Source organism: Palaemon carinicauda, chromosome 27, assembly GCF_036898095.1.
Source record: "Palaemon carinicauda isolate YSFRI2023 chromosome 27, ASM3689809v2, whole genome shotgun sequence".
Lineage (NCBI taxonomy): Eukaryota > Metazoa > Arthropoda > Malacostraca > Decapoda > Palaemonidae > Palaemon > Palaemon carinicauda.
In genome coordinates this window covers 59,976,088-59,994,718 of record NC_090751.1, presented here as the reverse complement: position 1 = coordinate 59,994,718, position 18,631 = coordinate 59,976,088, and the positions used below count along the sequence as shown (strand labels likewise).

The 18,631-nt window shown below is 45.2% G+C and overlaps 1 protein-coding gene across 1 annotated transcript in view; it reads left to right on the top strand.

The window, feature by feature from the left end:
* Window positions 1–8,896: 8,896 nt before the first annotated feature.
* LOC137621201 (acylglycerol kinase, mitochondrial-like) overlaps window positions 8,897–18,631 on the top strand; it is an 85,266-nt gene continuing 75,531 nt past the window's right edge. The window contains exons 1-2 of the mRNA XM_068351609.1: window positions 8,897–9,016; window positions 17,214–17,382. Coding sequence (XP_068207710.1) covers window positions 8,907–9,016; window positions 17,214–17,382 — 279 coding nt within the window. The 5' untranslated portion in view covers window positions 8,897–8,906. The remainder of the gene's footprint in view (window positions 9,017–17,213; window positions 17,383–18,631) is intronic.

The window sequence follows — 18,631 nt, the reverse complement described above, 5'->3', positions numbered from 1 at the left end:
TCGGTCAGCTTCTCAGGGCTCTCATAGCTCCGCTATGGCATTACGTAGAACAGTTTCCAAACCTTTTGCAGCTCCTGATAGAGCCTCCAAGAGAACCCTCTCCACGTCACAGACAACCACACTTCGACATCTACCACAAGCTATAGCTTCGCTATAATTGTATGCCTAGAGACTACTCAGTATCTCCTCTCTCACAGAGGCTTTTCGCAATAAGTTGTGAAGAGGTTGTCTAGATATCTGAGGAATTCCTCAGCATCAGTCTACCAGGCAAACTATAACGTCTTCTGTGGTTGGTGTCATGGGAAAGCGTATCTCTCCACTCGATACCTCTATTCCAGGTATCGAGTATATGCAGGAGGAAAAGACCCCCTTTTTCAGTTTTGGCAGTTAAAGACGATCGCTCAACCTTGAGCCTCTCCTTCAAACTGAAAGGAAGGGACATCCCCTCATCGCTAGATCTTTCCTAACTAGTGCAGACTTACAACTTGCCTTTTCCCAGTCGGAATTGAGACCTCCCTCTCGGAACATGGTTCGAGTTCCCCGGTTTCTTAAGGAGACCTCCTTACGTTGCACTTCACCAGGCAACAAATTTTCACCTGATCTAGAAGACAGTGTTCCTACACGCTTTGACAGCAGCCAAACGATTCAAGGAACTTCATGGTCTCTCTATCGACATCACCCATTCATGAAAAGGGTGAAAGGCAACGTTCAGTTTCGTCCCCGAGTACGTTGCCAGACACAGTCGCCAGAGGTGATGGTTCCTAGACAACAAGGCTCCACTCACTAACTGACGATCCAGATCATCTGTTACTGTACCCGGGGTAAGGTTTGAGGCTCTACCTCAAGAGAATGGCAACAGCCCACATGGGTCCCTTCTCTTGTCATCAGCACTGGGAGAGACAAGAGGAGGATCACCAAAACATCATCTTTGCTGGATTCATAGAGTCGTTAATTATGCTCTGAATCCAGATCCTCATCCAGCACGTCGACCCACGATGTCAGGGGCATAGCTATGCCCCTGGTCCTTCTAAGCAGATTACTGGGACGCAGGTTCTAGAGGCAAGGGTGTGAATGCTCCAGGTGACTTTCACAACCTTCCTCCTGTAAGACGTGACCCACAAGAACTCGATACGATCTCTATCGGTCCTGTGGTGGCTGCACAACAGCGGGTTGTATACCTCAAGCTCCTTATTGGAAAAGTAGTAGAAGGTTGAAGGCACTGTTACCCGGATTCAGTCTGCGTGAATGAAAAGGTTTGACTGGCTCTTATTCTTTTCTTCACCCTCCCCTCTCTTGGGGAAAGCAGCATCCTGGGTTCTCTGCATAAGCTGACCTCAAACCACTGCAGGTAAACCATGCTCCCTTGTGTACCTAGTATTAAGGTAATACTGTTGCGTCCCCATACCCTAGCTACTGTAGGTGGTATTGGGAAAGTCTTGGTTACAACAGTTTTTCCTACAAAAAGACTCTGAATAACTTTACCTAGACAGTCATACTTCTAAATATCTCAACACACAGCCTGCGTAGGCTGTGAACCTTGCGTAGCAAGGCGCAAGGACTCCTTATTTTGAGTACTAACATACTCAGATAAGGAGCCCTCGGGTAAAGCCAAAAGTCAGATTGGCAGGGACGTCCAACCTTCCTAATGGGTGAGTCACCTCTAAATTAATAGCGTAGGTTTGCATTCCAGTTATGGAACAAATGACAAATTCATATATAATTTGTATTTTTTCAATATCAAACTTACCCGATGATCATATAGCTGCATCCCTGCTGCCCGACAGAAAAAATCTACGGGCGGAATACGCCAGCGATCGCTATACAGGTGGGGGTGTACATCAACAGCGCCATCTGTCAAGCAGGTACTCAAGTACTCGATGTCAACATAGAACCAATTTTCCCTCTGTCGTGCCACAGGCAAGACCTACTAAATACGCCGTCCCTAACTGGATTTGTTTTCACAACGAATTGGTGAAGTACACTATTCCAGTTTTGAGCTTTCGCTATGCAGGGGTTTTATCTTCATTTCAAAACTTGAACTCGTTTTGGATAGATTTAATTATGGCCGACCCTTCCCTTAGACGGAAGTGTTGGTGACGAAGAGAGTATGGACTCTCATTCACTTTTAAATGGCCGACCCTTCCCTTAGACGGAAGTGTGTTTAGGTTTTTGGTAATTTTGCTTAACAAGTTATAGATCTATTTATTTTATATCTCTCCGCCTTTATAGGCCTCTTCGATTAACTTTCCATTTATTATAAACTTATAAAAATTAATTTTTATGTTTGTTTATATGCGACCTTTCCTAATAGTAGGCGGTCCTTACTTGGAACCGAAGTTAATTAACATTGAGCCCGTCATTTCGTATTTACCTTTTAAGAATTTATACTTTTTTAATTTTAATGTTTTTGAAAGAATTTCTTTGATAAGTCTCGTACTGTTTTCAAAGATGAACTAACGTTTAGTTTAGTCTCCGCAGTTGTTGACGTTCAGAACGTTCAACATGCGCTCTATCGTTACGATAGAGAGAGAGTATTTCACGGTTTCACGTTGCAGTAAGAGTAAACCGATTCTAGCGTTTCGTTCATTCTTTCTTAGCTTAAATGGTTTAAATTCTAATAAAGGAACTTTTTATTTGGGAAACCTTTCAGTTTTTTCCTTTAGCAAATAATATGTTTTAACAATATATAATTGGGCTCTTCTCTCAGGTTCTAAGTCGAGAGAGAAGAGAGAGAGAGATAGAGACGGAGGGAGAGAGAGGAGAATAAACGTTTCGTTCAAGCGGGTAACGTTGTTCTCGTTTTTTACTCTTCTCCCTAGTCGCTGTAGGGGAAGAAGGTAAAACGTTTCTAGAGTTTTATTCTTGTTCCCAGGCTTTATGCGGTGAGAGATTTTAAACGTAGTTTATTTGATCTAGTGTTTAGTCTCTTTTCCAGCCACTGAATTCTTTATCTTTAATTATGTTTTTCTATTGCATTGTAAACTGTTTTCGCAATTACTACCTTTTAATGAAGGATAGGATTGCGTGTTTCAGATAGAAATCAGTTAAAGTTTCGATTTCAGTGAAATAAGTGCTAACAGAAAATCAAAAGTGATAAAGTGATATGCGCAAAGTGTTACAGTGTTGCGTTCGAGGGTTCGTCTGTTCGTGCCAGTTGTTCACCTAGTCCGATACCTCTTACAAGCTCCCAAGCCCAGGGGAGAAGTAATGTCGAAGGACTTATGGGTTCCACAGGCCTTGATCGACGAACAGACGTTTCCCTCGGTGGTTTCGGGTGTATCTACACACGTTGCCGACGTGATCGCCCCACCCACACAAAGACGAGAGAGCCCATTTATTCCTCGTCCGCCGAAGAGGTTTCTCGCAGAAACCATGGACCAAATCTTGCAGCTTTTTAGTGCAAGTTGGTCCCTTCCGCGCAAGTCCAACGGCCTAGGTGTAGCCACTGGGTCAGTTCGGACTCGCTGCAGTCATCCGACGACTGCACACCTCCCAAGAGAGGCAAGGTGGTACCGCAACAGGCAGTAACTCCGTCTGTTGCCGCACCAGCTGTTTTAGACCCTCAGTCACAACGGACAGTAGCTCCGTTTGTTGCCGTCTTTTATAGACCCTAGTGGTCCATGCTGCAGACTATGCAGTCTCAGCTTGCTTCCTTCATGCAGGAGTATTGTGCTGAGAAGGTTGACACTGCACCTGTTAACCTACAACCTGCCACGGTTGTGCGCTCAGCAGATACTGCGGCTGCCTGCTCCCACACTCCACCTGTGAGAGCTCCACCACCGATGCGCAGTCGACCCTGCCAGACGCATGTTCATGCTGCACCCTCCGTTGACATGCGTGAGCTACCGCATCAGCAGTGGGAAGGTGCTGTAAAGCTGCCGTGTTTTGACGCAATGCGGCATGCTCCGCAACCCACGGCAGTCCCTCCCACTCACCAGCACTCCGCTTTTGTTGTTGCCAGCTCCCACACTCCGACTGCGGAGAAGGTTGACGATGCACCCGTTGGCCTACAGCCTGCCACGGTTGTGCGCCCAGCATGGCTGCCTGCTCCCACACTCTTGTTGTGATAGCTCCTCCACCCATGCGCAGTCGACCCTGCCAGACGCATGCTGACTCCCACAGACACACGGAGCACTCCGTTGCCGTGCGTGAGCTACCACAAGCTGCCGTGTTTTGACACGGTGTGTCAGCCTCCGCAACCCACTGTGGTTTCCGCCACTCGCCCGCAGCAGACTAGTCAGTCAGGAGTTGAGGCTTCCCCACACAGCTTTGGTTGTTGCCAGCTCACAGACTGTCAAGCAGTTACATGACGTTGCCTTCTGGTCTGCTACTATGCACCAGTGCTGTATGTCCTCACGCTCCTGTTGTGGTTGACAGTTCACAGACTGTCAAGCAGTTACATAACGTTGCCTTCTGGTCTGCTGCTTATGCACCAGTGAAACCCTCACTGAGATAACCTAGCTTTTCTCGGACATGGTTCCTGTAGATGAGAAAGTGCTGTTCTCCCTCCTTCTGATATTCCCTTGAGGACTCTGTCATTTGGAGAGGAGCCTTAAGCTGCTTAGCCTCCTATGGACTTTAATTAAAGCATAACATGCTTCCAGGGATGGTAAATGGTTCCGCTTCAGTCGCTAATCCCGTCTGTTGCCACACCTGCTCCCATAGACCCTAATGGGCTTTGTTGCAAGTCATGCAGTCCAAGCTTAGTCCTTGTTAGAGGATTTTTTACGGAGAAGAACCTTCTAGCCAACAACCTTCCTACCGGTTGGTTGTACGCCCTGTTGACGCTGAGGTATCCTACTCACGTCCGCCAGTTGAGATGGTTCCTCCACCGGTGCGACCCAGTGTGGGTTGCCAGTCGCACGTTGACGTTAAGCAACTCTCGGAGGTGGTTGTGGACGTTCAGTGTGTCACTAGGAAGACGTTCAACAACCAGCAGAGGTGACTTGTTGTGACGCAGTGCGGCAACCTCAGCAACCCGGTAGGGGGTTGTCTGCACAACCCAGACAGTCTAGACAGTTTCGGGTTGTCGCTGTACTTCCTCGCGTCCCCATGGTTGACAGTTCACAGACTGTGCAGCAGTACCATAATCTTGTGTCCGGCTCCGTCACGCATCCACCAGTGCGACCGGATTCAGCGAGTCAGACGTTGCTCACTCCGTTGCCGTTTCCTCATCAGTTTCGGATGAGGAACCCTCTGATGGGGACATGGCTGAACAAGACGATCATCCCCCAGCCATGCTATCCATCCAGAAGATGCTGAAGAAGGAACACGGCCCTGTCAGGCTGTGGATGAGTCTGGTTAGGACACTGTCATCCGTGGTTCAATTGGTGTCTCTTGGAAGACTACACCTCCGTCCTCTTCGGTATCATCTAGCTCTTCACTGGAAAAGGACAAGACGCTAGAAGCGGTCTCGATCCCGGTTTCCGGAAAGATAGTCTGGTCTGACTTGATGAAAGGACTTTATCAACCTTTGAAAGGGTCTTCCCCTGACTGTTCAGACTCCCAACCACGTTCTCTTCTCAGACGCATCGGACGTAGGCTGGGGTGCGTCCTTAGGCGGTAGGGAATGCTCGGGATTATGGAACTCGAGTCAAAGGACAATGCATTTCAACTGCAAGAAGCTTCTGGCAGTACGTCTGACCTGGAAAAGCTTCAGGTCTCTCCTTCAAGGCAAAGTGGTGGAGGTGAACACAGTCAACTCCGTGCTTTGATGTACATCTCCTAGCAAGGAGGGACCTACTCTCTGACATGGTACGAGTTCGCAAGTGACCTCCTCTCCTGTTCAACAGGTCTAGACTTTTCACTAGTAACGAGTTTCATCCAAGGCAACTTGAATGTCTTAGCAGATTGTCTCAGTAGGAAGGGACAATAATTCCAACACATTGGATCCTCCACAAGGATGTATGCAAGAGACTTTGGGTCACCTGGGGCCAGCCAACCATAGATCTCTTCGCAATCTCGATGTCCAAGAGGCTCTCAATACTTTGCTCACCTATCCCGGACCCAGCAGTAGTTCTTATAGATGCCTTTCGCTAGATTGGTCTCATCTAGATCTATATGCATTCCCTCCGTTCTAGATTGTCAACAAGGTACTGCAGAAGTTCGCCTCTCACGAAGGGACAAAGTTGACTCTAGTTGCTTCCCTCTGGCCCGCGAGAGAATAACTTACCGAGGTACTTCGATGGCTAGTAGACGTTCCCAGAACACTTCCCCTAAGGGTGGACCTGCTACGTCTGCCACGCGTAAAGAAGGTACTCCAAGGCCTCCACGCTCTTCGTCTGACTGCCTTCTGAATATCGAAAGACTCTCGAGAACTAGAGGTTTTTCGAAGGAGGCAACCAGAGCGATTGCTAGAGCAAGGAGAACATCCACCCTTAGAGTCTACCAATCGAAGTGGGAAATCTTCCGAAACTGGTGCAAGTCAGTATCCATATCCTCGACCAGTACCTCTGTAACTCATATAGCTGACTTCCTCTTATATCTGAGGAAAGAGCGATCTCTTTCAGCTCCCACTATCAAGGGTTACAGAAGCATGTTGGCATCAGTCTTCCGTCACAGAGGCTTAGATCTTTCCAACAATAAAGATCTACAGGACCTCCTTAAGTCTTTTGAGACCACGAAGGAGCGTTGTTTGGTTACACCTGGTTGGAATTTAGACGTGGTTCTAAGATTCCTTATGTCAGACAGGTTCGAACCACTTCAATCAGCCTCCCTGAAAGATCTCACCTTTAAGACTCTTTGCCTGATATGCTTAACCACAGCTAAAAGAGTCAGTGAGATTCATGCCTTCAGCAAGAACATCGGATTCTCATCCGAAACGGCTACATGTTCTACATCTTGGTTTTCTAGCCAAACACGAGCTGCCTTCTCGGCCTTGACCAATATCGTTCGATATTCCAAACTTATCGTATGGTTGGAAATGAACTAGAAAGAGTATTATGTCCTGTAAGAGCTCTTAAGTTCTATTTTAAAACCTTTACGAGGCCCGTCTGAAGCTTTATGGTGTTCAGTTAAGAATCCATCTTTGCCTATGTCAGAGAATTCTTTTTCCTATTTTATCAGACTGTTATACAAGAAGCTCATTCCCTTCTGAATGAGGAAGACCAAGCTTGGCTGAAGGTAAGGACACACGAAGTTAGAGCTGTCACAACTTCCGTGGCCTTTAAACTAATAGATCTCTGCAAAATATATTCGACGCAACCTATTGGAAAAGCAATCAGTGTTCGCGTCTTTTATCTTAAGAATGTCCAGTCTCTTTACGAGAACTGCTACACTCTGGGACCATTCGTAGCAACGAGTGCAGTAGTGGTGGGGGCTCCACCACTACAATTCCCTAATTCCAGAACCTTTTTAATCTTTCTCTTGAAATATTTTTGGGTTGTCCGGAAGGCTAAGAAGCCTTTCGCATCCTACTTGATTTGGCGGGTGGTCAAAATCATTTCTTGAGAAGCGCCTAGATTAGAGGTTTTGATGAGGACCTTTAGTATGGGTTGCAACCCTTCATACTTCAGCTCCTAGGAGTCGCTCAGCATCCTTTGAGGATCGCGAGGCTCAGTAAGGAAGACGTACTTAAAAAGTCAGAGTAATTGTTCAAGTCGTCTTCCTTACCAGGTACTTATTTATTTTATGCTTGTTATTTTGAATAACTGCTAAAATGAAATACGGAATACTTAGCTCATAATGTCAACTTGTAATGCTGGTCTCTACCCACCCCCCTGGGTGTGAATCAGCTATATGATCATCGGGTAAGTTTAATATTGAAAAATGTTATTTTCCTTAGTAAAATAAATTTTTGAATATACTTACCCGATGATCATAAATTAAAGGACCCACCCTTCCTCCCCAATAGAGAACCAGTGGGACAGAGGAGAAAATTGGTTCTATGTTGACATCGAGTACTTGAGTACCTGCTTGACAGATGGCGCTGTTGATGTACACCCCCACCTGTATAGCGATCGCTGGCGTATTCCGCCCGTAGATTTTTTCTGTCGGGCAGCAGGGATGCAGCTATATGATCATCGGGTAAGTATATTCAAAAATTTATTTTACTAAGGAAAATAAAATTTTCCTAACGATACAAACCTTAGCTATTTATACAAACTTATGCACCAGCCCTATCCCCCTTGAAGTCCTACCTCTAAGCAAAGTGAGCTAAATCACCATTGTGTGAGTACGAGCGGTAGCAAGCTACCCCCCCTACCCCCGCTAACTAGCGGTATGGGTAGTTAACCCTCGCTAAATTTCAGCTTCGCAGAAAGTAATATCCTTTAATAAATAGCTAAGGTTTGTATCGTTAGGATGAATACAAATTATCTATGAATTTGTCATATTTAGATGCTCATATGCTATCTGTCAAAACCACTTAAGTTGCTCAGGCTGCTCTCATTTTCACTTTGCATTGATAGGCCAGTTGACAAGGTTTTCCTCTGATATAGTCTAATATTGTACAAGGGAAACCTGGGTCAGTGACTAAGCCAGTAAGGGTAAGTCATCCATATGAATAACATAGGGTTTGTTAGTTTAGGAACAAATGACAAATTTGGAAATAATTTGTATTTTTTTCTAACTAATACAAATCTGTAGTTATCTATATGAATTGTCCTGCCATCACCTATCCCCTGATAGGTCCTGCCTGCAATCAGAAAGTGACCTAACAGTGGTTAGGTATGGTTTCCACTTCGCATTAAGTCTAATAGCTACTTTCCAGCTTTGCTGAAAGAATATCCATATAAATTACTACAGGTTTGTATTCGTTAGTGAAAAATACAAATTATTCCAAATTTGTCAATTTTGGATGTAATAGTCTGGATGTTATGATATTGATTACCTGTACACTATGTATTTTCTGACATGTAATACCCTGACTGCTGTATTTATGATACAAATCTTACAGGGAAAATGCAATGATGCGAGCTTTTGCGGAGGAAGCCATGAAGTATGGTGAATACCCTCAACCTCTGAGTAGCCAGCCACGCCATGTTACAGTTCTCCTTAACCCAGCAGCAGCTGGAGGGTTAGTCATTCCTTCATATATAACTTTTGCCCTCTACTAATTATAGTTTGATTGTTGTGTTGCCTATGGAAAGTTAAAGCAAAATACAATGAATTATACTGTTATTTGAAAGTTTTGTATATTAAGCACAGTTAATGAAGTTGTACTTTATCTATGATTTTAAAATTATCAATGATAAACCAAGGAATAAAATGATAGAATACTACTATATAGTTTCTTAGAATGAAATAGCCGAGATTCTGTCATTAGTATAATGTCATGAAGATTAAGAGTCTATAGCATTGCAACTATGATTGCAGTACATATGGTAATTGCTCTTAGTTGTTGTTCTATTATCTGTAATGCTTTTTTTGGAGAGTGAGTGGAAAATAGGTAAAATAAAAATTGGAAGTAGAATCATGATTTCTGGAGAGAAGTTAGTAGTGCAGCTTGGAAATGTAGAAAGTTGGGTTAGCAGCCAACATAACTAGCACTTTGGCAACAATTTTAGTTAACATATGCTATTTTTCTCCAAACAAATAATGGTAATGACAATACTTAATGCTTATTTAATTTATCATCCCAAGCCCTAGACTGTTAATATCATTAATTATGGTAATCTATCAACCAAATAATGGAATATATAATAAACATTCTTATGGAGAAGTAAGTTTTGATAATGAAAAAATTGTCATTTGTTCCAACATTAAAAAGATTATGCTATTTAATAGGAAGTATCTTTTGGCGAAGCTGGAAGACCAACTATCAAGACTTTTACGCGGGGTGGCAACCATCCAACACTAGTTAGAGGGGGGGGGGGATAAGGGGTAGCCGGGGGTTGCCGGCTACCCCTTTCACTTACACACCAATGAAACAGAATCACTTTTTTTCTTTAGGTTTGAGGAGAACGGACATGTCCGCTCTCTGCTCTTTCAAAGACTTGGCCATTATAAATAATTGCTTTTCATTACTTTTTCCTCTTTCAGGTGTGTTTGTTCCTTTTGACTTTCCTCATGTGTACTTGTCCAGGTCCTAAAGGGTGCTCTTGCGGTATCTTCATATCCTCAGTCGATAACGCCTCGACTCTTTCTGTCTGACCTGCAGAGTAAGTTATTGTGAGCAGGGTTCCACTTGCGAGGAGTATAGGGAGTGGTCTGCCTCCCATTGGGAGAGATTTGGGCACCAGTGAAAGGAGAAGTCTAGGAGAGATTCTTCGCCTTTGGGGTCTTCCTCAAGGGCGAAGAAGCCTCGGACGTCTTCTCTCAAGCCCCCGATCTCTTCCCAAAGCTCCTGCTTGTTCTGCCTCTTCCAAGGGGCAGTCGAGTAGGAGTGTAGACCAACTAGCTCTAGGGCAACCTCGGGGTTCTGGGGACGTTGTTGCTGGGCGAGTCCTTCTCCCTTTCAGATGTGTTGCAGGCTTGGCCGTCACGTGATGTGGCTGGGCCTCTTTCCAAGAAGGTGCCCTTGAAGCTTGTTCAGCATGGGGCCTGGAGGGATCCTTCTCCTAGTTTCTCTGAAGTTGAAGTCCTTTCTCCCGTAGATGTTCTGGCTTTGTGCAAGGCCCACCTCTCGCCTTCTTCTGCTCCAGTCAGTCCTGCATGCTCTTGTGACCAGCTTGCCCTCTCGCCTACTCATTAACAACCTCCTGCTGACGACGAGACTTCCCACCATCCTCGAATCTCTTCATCCTCCATGGACCATAGTCTTCTACGTTGGCCTCCATCAGGCAGCACTCCAGTTCACGAGATCAACGATCTTCTCACCGTTCTCGTGCTCTTTATCGCAAGTCTTCTTGGGATCATCATTCTCCGGCTTGTTCTCGTCACCCAACCCCTCGTAATCGTCACTCGCCGGCGCGTGTTTGACACTCTGCTGACCATCGTTCTCTTGCTACTGATGCTCACCTTTCTCTGGCTGGACGCTCGCCATTTCGCTGTTTTTCACACAATCATGCGTCTCCTCATGATCGTTGTTCGGTAGCGCGTGATCTTCCAATGCGCTGTACACCATCTCATCCTCCTAGACAATCTCCCACCAGACGATGCTCTCCAGATCAGTGATCTCTGGTGCACCCCTCGTCATCTTGCCGTTTGACTGGACACTACTCGCTGTCTCCCTAATTACCAGTACGATGCTCTCCTGTCCGCCCCTTGCTAGTGCGTCCTTCACCTGCTAGCTGATTGTCAGCTCGTCACTGATCGCCAACGCGTCACTCTCCTATGCCTCGTGCTACTACTCAGCACTCTCCTGCGTGTCGCTCTTCTGTGCGTTGCTCGCCAACGCATCGATCACCATCTCGTTGCTCACCAATGTGCTGCTCCCTTACGCGTTGACACTCGCCCTCTTGCCGTTCACCTGCTCGTCGATTTCCAGTGCATGATCACCATTCTCCAGCTCATCAGAATTCTCTGAAATCTGCTTTTACCTTTTCCACCACTCTCTCCATCTCCTGCTCCTGAAGCACACACTTCCGCGAATCTTTCATGCGCTACCACAAGCAAAGATGACCCAGCACTGCAACGGAACAGCAGAGATGCCACAGCTTCTGTGGATAACTCTTTGACATCACCAGCTAGGAACGGATGGCCCATTCCCTTTCCTGAGGGCTTCAGGGAGCCACCTAACAAGTATGATGGCATGCCTATCTCCACGGATTTTTTCTTCAAAAGAGTCTAGTCTGATGACTATCTTCCTAGGAATAGGGAACTCCTTGGCCACCCTAGCCTCAAGAATAAGTCTCCTATAGTAAAGAGTGAAGGTTTGTATCAAGTGTAGGAACAAATTACAAACTTATAACAGAGTTTGTATTTTTCCTAATGTACAAACCCGAATTCTTTACACAAATCTTCCCTCCATCACCACCCCCTAGAATAGTCCTAGCTAGAATCTGATTGAAGGTAAATAGTAGCTACTGACTGGCGGTCTCCAACCGCTAACAGGTGGATAACTACCTGCCCAGGCGTTAATGACCTTGTTAAGGTTTTTCTACCGTATTTTCCAGCTCGCGCTAGAATATATCCTATAGTAAAGAATTCGGATTTGTGTGTTAGGAAAAATATATACTCTGTTATAAGTTTGTCATGTTTCTTATATCCTATAACATCTAGTCGAGGGTACAGCCTAATTTATGCTGTCTCTTTGGTCCTAAGTGCTTTGCAGATACAAGCATGCTGACCAGTGGTTACGGCACTTGACATATCCAGGTCAGTGCCATAATAGTGGGGCAAAAACAATTGAGAATGGGGTTACAGTAATTGGAAGATTTGGACATTTTCCCTTCCACTAAGCATTGAAAAATAATATATTTAATATAAACAAAGTTAATAGAAAACTTTACAGTAACCAACTTTGAAAATCAACTACTAGTCTACTTCCCAGAAATAGCTAGTTCATCAAAACCATAATTACAATACAGTACAAGAAACCTGCCAATAAAAGGTATTGGTTGGAACAGATTGCCTAATTTTTGAAAAGTAATGAAATATATAAATAATTTTTAAATATATACAATATCTTGTGTAAAAAAAATCTAAAGTTAACAGAAAATCAATACAATAATTCCTTGCTGCAGCACCACATATTGCTCCCTCAGTACATCACAGATTTATAAATACCTGTTCTTACATGAATACAAATATTCATCTTTTAATAGGAGTATGATTTCACTGAAACGGGAAAATTTGGCCATTAAAAATATAACTTGGCGTTAGTAGTTACAGGAAGGTGTTGGTGGCGGGGAAGCCCGGCCCGCTGCCAGCTCAAAGAGTAGCCACTTTGATTTTAGCCACCGATGCATACTAACGTAATCTTGGCTCCTTACCCAAAACTTGGCTGACTTAGTGAACCCTTGGTTAGGGCAGTAACCCAAGCTTTCTCTTTGGGTTTGTCATCCTCTTGCCCCACGGAAACTCCCAGTGTCCCCCTGGAGCAGTCTTTTTCTGTGCTTCCTAGGCAAAGATCCACAGTTCTGTCTCCCTTGAAGAGGAAGTGAGGAGTTTCTGCCGAGGTACCATCTACCAGTGTCAATGTGACCCCTATTAAATCTTCTAAGGAAAAGCCTAGGCTTGCTGGTTCAACTCCTCCTCACTCTCCTGTTCCTCACTCGTCACCTCAGTCAGAGGTCCATAGCAGGGAAGAGTCCCTGCCAGACTCACTCCAATCCTCCCTTAGTGAGGAAGTCCGCGCGATGGCAATACAGCAGCATCGAAACCTGCAGAGGAATCCATCCTTGCCCCGATGGGTGGTTAACAGAAGGTTCTTTCATTAAAACCTTCTCTCCTTGAGACCTTTTTCCCTCCTAGCAGGGAATCTAAGGACTCCAAGATGTTGCCAAAATCCTCTTTGAGGATTCCTAGACCCACAGAGGGGATCAGGCCATCGATTAGCCACTACATTGACACCACCCACCCCAATATTATGTCTCGGGGGTGGAAGATGACGATCTAGCTGTAAGTCCTTTGAAAGTCAAGCAGAGAGAGTCGGAACATACCTTTTGGAAAGTTCTGGCCTGCATAAGGTCCTTCAATGGGTTGGCAGACCCAGTGATGGCTCCTCAAAAGGGAAAAGACATGGTCCTCGGTCGTGTCTTTGGCACTCAGAAGCCCCTAAGTCCAGTGCAGCCTTGCCCTTGTCTCAGGAGCAGAAGAGTGTCAGGCAAAAGTTTGTTTCCACCCAGTTCTCAGACTTCTCTTGCAAGTCTTTGTTCGGGCTCATCCTCGAAGCTCCTCCCAACCTCGGCTGTCCAGCAGAGGAGATTCAACAAGGTCCTCGACGAGCCCCTCCCGACTCTTCCTCTACACCATTCCTTAGAGGAATTAACAAAGGTAATTTCTCTGGAGAGTCTTTCCGGCCTTCAAGTCTCGTTCTCGGGAACGGAGTTCCTGAACCAGGAGAAAGTGGTGAAGTACGCCATGCAGCCTACTTCGTGGCTTGATCTTTGGTTAGGATCATTGGGGAACCTGGTGAGGAATGAGGATTTATCCAAGAAAGGCACCAGGAAGGCGTTGGGGACGTTCCTACTTTCGCACACTCGTACTATCGAGTTCCTCGCCCACTAAGTCGTGAACTTATGGGCTAACACCATCTTGGGGTGCACAGACTCGGTAGTCGAGAGGTTTTATCGCCAGGTCCCACACGTCGAGATCACAAGACTCCGGAATTCTTCTCTTGAAGGGTCCTCTTTGTTTGAGCTCGGAAATGTTGAGCAGGCAGCGGAGAGATGGAGGAAGTCTCACCAGGACACTCTCCCCCATAGGGACCTGACATCTACTGTAGGACCCACAAACCACCAGAACTTCCATAGACCAACCAGCCAAAACCATCTTGGAAAAGGATTGCAGCTAAAGACAAGGTGTCTAAGAACCTTTTCCTGCCAAAAACAGGAAAGGCTCCAAGTCCTCTCATGGAGGGAAACATCCTAGAGGAGGAGGCCGTGGCCGGAGATGCTAGGATAGGTGATCCCCGACCCTTGTTCACTAAGAGGTAGTGATGCCTACATCGCTGTTGGAAGAGGTGGATGCAGCTTTGGGCTGAACCCTGGACAGTCTCTGTGATTCTATCAGGGTATCACGTCACATTCATGTCATCTCTCCCTCCACTGATCAAGACTCCAGTGTCGAAAAGCTCCTCTGCGATAGGATCCACAGAGGAGCAGGCCTTTTGGGCCGAAGTCCATACCAGGTCGGAGAAGGGTGCTCTCCAAGAGGTCCTCGACGACTCCCTGGGCTTCTTCAGTCGACTCTTTCCACAGCACCTCAAGTCTTCACGAGAGTGTTTGCCCTTGTTTCATCTTGGGCTCACAGGATCGGCATCTGTGTCCTAGGACAACTGGCTGATCCTAGCAGACTTGGTGGCAACCCTTCTTCAGCACCAAGACAGGCTTCTGAGGCTTTGCCAAGATCTGTGGAATCATGATAAACCTCAAGAAGCCATTCCTGTTTCCCTCTCAACAACTGGTATACCTAGGAATGATTATAGACCCCAACCTTCACAAAGCCTTCCCATCAGAATGCAGGGTAGTGAAGCTGAGGAAGGTCGCAAAACCTTTTCTTAGACGAGAAGAGCTCCTAGCCCAGAGGTGGCTATGTCTCTTCGGGTACCTATCATCTCTGGAGCTGTCTAGTTCACAATGGCTGCCTCAGGGCTCGATCTCTCTAGTGGTGGCTAAAGTCTAACTGGAATCAGGCCTTCGATTTCCCGGACATTCTGATCCCCATGGGACCAGAGGAACAGACGGACCTCGAGTGGTGGGTCGCAGATAAAAATCTGCTGAAAGGTGTCGACCTTCTCGTCCTCCTCCCCGGACTTATTGCTCTTCATAGATGCATAAAAAAAAAGAGGTTGGGGGGCCCACATGCTGCACCACACGACCTCAGGCCTATGGTCAGAGTTTGAAAAGTACAAGCACATCAATCTCTTGGATATGAGGGCCGCCTTCGTGGCCCTTCAACATTTCCCTCAGTTCCTGACAGACCACTCAGTGGTGATGATTAGCGACAACACCACAGTTGTGGCTTACATCAACAAGCAAGGCTGTATTTTTTTGTAGCCCCTAGCCCTTCTGGCAGTAGAAATACTGAGATAGGCAGAAGTTCATTCAGTAACACTATCAGCTCACTTCATTCCTGGTAAAAGGAATGTACTCATGGACAACCTGAGCAGAGAGACTCAGATAGTTGGCTGAATGGTCTTTGGATCATCTAGTACCCAACAAAGTCCTGACTTTGTAGGGTTCTCCGACTGTGGATCTGTTCGCAACAGCCCTGAACTTCACGCTCCTGTTGTACTGCTCCCCAGTCCCGGACTCCGAGGCTCTCTGGCAAGATGCATTCCAACAACGATGGTACAATATTGACGTTTATGCGTTTCCCCCGTTCTGTCTGATAAGAAGAGTGCTCAACAAGACCAGAACATCAGTTAATCACTCAATGACCCTCATACCTCTGCTATGGCATCACGCAGAATGGTTCCCAGACCTTCTGCAACTCCTGACAGAGCTTCCAAGAGAATTTCCTCCAAAAATTAATGGATTGAATGAAGAGAAATTGAAAAGTTAGCACACTCAAAAAGTGAGGCTCTGCCAGGGACCTGAGGATCTGTGAGGTGAATGTTCAGTGCTGCTGGCCTGCTGGATACATTTTCTTATACAGTACCAGTTCACATCTAAGTGTCTGTGATTTCTTAGAGCACATAGTGAGTATAGCTGGCATGTTATGTAACTACTGTATTTGTTTTTATTTATTTGTAATAAAAGGGTTGGCTAACAGTAATTTGTTTCCCTTTTTTCAACTCATGCCAAAGTGAATTGATGAAAAGGGATAGACACAAATGAGAGAGAGAGAGAGAGAGAGAGAGAGAGAGAGAGAGAGAGAGAGAGAGAGAGAGAGAGAGATTCTCACATTTTATTTTATAATGCAATTGAAACCCTAATGAAACCATACTCATAGGTCATAGAATCATAAAAAGATTAAAAATGATAAAAGTTATTAATAATACTGCAAATAGAAAATAAAGCTTTAATCTATCCCAATTTTGCTCAGAGACTTGGAAAACAGAGAAAGATGGGATCCCTCTCCCTACAATTCATTCACATTTCATTCATCTTTCAAGGCCAGGAGCTTAATTTGCTTTCATAGGGCATTAACAACTGTCCTATACATGTGTGTAACGTATGAAAACAGGACTACAATGTATTTTTTCCAGACCATCCATAATATTTGGCTTTCCAGGGAGGATAGCGTGTTCTATATTCCAATTTTTTATTCATACTTATTTGCTAGTTTAGATAAAACGTATAGATGTTCTGTTCATGAATGGTAATTTTGCTGATGTATGATATTTTAGACTACTTTGAAATGAGTTATAGCTTTTTAAGTAAGTATTCATTCTACAGCATGTGAGACAGTATCACGATGCCTTTATTTACTGAAGTTGTATACTAAAAAGAAAGTATCGAGAGTGGTGGAACTCTCATGACGTGGAAGAATAAATATCCTTGGGAAGCAAAGGATTCTAAGCTTTTATGGTTATATTTAATTTAGGCTTATAGATGTACAAAATCACATAAATAATAAGGGTTTTACCTATTTCCTCCCATTTTTATTTTTATTCTGTACTATACAAACTCATACCTGGTAGCAGAGACTCCATAGTGTCATTTCTTAAATGAATGTTACTTGGATATGTTATACTTTTAATAACAAAATTTATCTCTCAACAGCAAAGGAAAATCACTCTATGAACGTTATTGTGCTCCACTTCTTCACTTAGCTGGCATCAAAGTTGCCACAGTAAGGACAGAACATGAGGGCCAAGCCAAGGACTTAATGGCAATTATGGAAAATACGAGTGCTGTTGTCGTAGCTGGAGGAGATGGTACTCTCTCAGAGGTAAGTTTGAAAATTAGTTAAAATAGATTCCGTCCATCATTCAGATGTTATTCAGTATTTGCTTTGATCTATTAATGTTCAGTGAAGTGCTCGAGTATTGGTTACAGGATTGTTTTGATGAGTAAGTTAATCTTCTTGTATGAAGAGGGTATTGTTTACCACAGAATTGGAATCACTGGTTTCCACTTTGTTACAATATGTTCTGTCACCAAAATACAAACTTTTTATTCTTGACAAAGCTTTGAAACTAGCCATAAAACTATTAGTGAAGCATAACTACCCCACCACTAGTTAGGAGGGGGATGGTAGTACCGGCTACCCTGCTCTCACACACACACACACACACACACACACACACACCAGTATTGTCTCATCACTTTTACTTTTGGCTTGGTTGAGAGTGAACGCTGTCTCTCTCCACTGCCCATACTGACTGGCCATTATAAGACTTATCTTTTCTTTGCATTCTCCTTTTCAGGTTGTGAGTGTTTCTTCTTCCCGGTCGTCATGTGGACTTGTCCTTGGCTTTAAGGGCACAAGTGCGGCACCTTCATGTCTCTACTCGAGACAGACCCTCATGCGCTGTGCCCGGCCTGCCGAAGATGACCTTGTAACCAGGATGACACCTGTAAGGAATGTAGGGAGTGGTCATCCTCTCAGTGGGAGAGGTTTAGTAGGCGGCGTAAGAAGTCGAAGAGGGATTCTTCTCCTTCGGTACCATCCTCGAGGTCGAAGAAGCCTTGACTTCCTTCTTCCCCCCCTCGATCTCTGCCCGAAGCTTCTTTTCATTCAGTCTCCCCAGGGAATCGATGGAGCAGGACTGTTGTCACTTTAACCCCTGGACAACCCTTAAGTTCTGAATCTAAGGACATTGCCGATTCCGCCAGCAAAGTGACGTTGCCTTTCTCTGCAAGGGAGTCTTTTCTATTGATAAATTTTTACAGATTTGGCTTTCCCTTGGTATTGCTGTTCCTCCGTCGAAGGAAGGCTTGTTCAAGTTGCTGCAGTGGGGAGCAGAGGAAGCGCACTCCAGTTTCCTCAGAAGTGGACCTTGATCTTCATCTGAAGGGCTCTGTCTGAAGGTTTTGTACCAAGGAGTCCCCAGCAGTGCCTGGCGCAGTCTTTCAAACCCAGTCGCCAATTTCTCCGACTTTGCCTGCCTCTGTTAATGCCCAGCTCGCTGATGACTGCACTCATCCTTATTCTAGGTTTGCCCAGTCTGTGGGGGGGGGGGGGGGGGGGGCAAAAT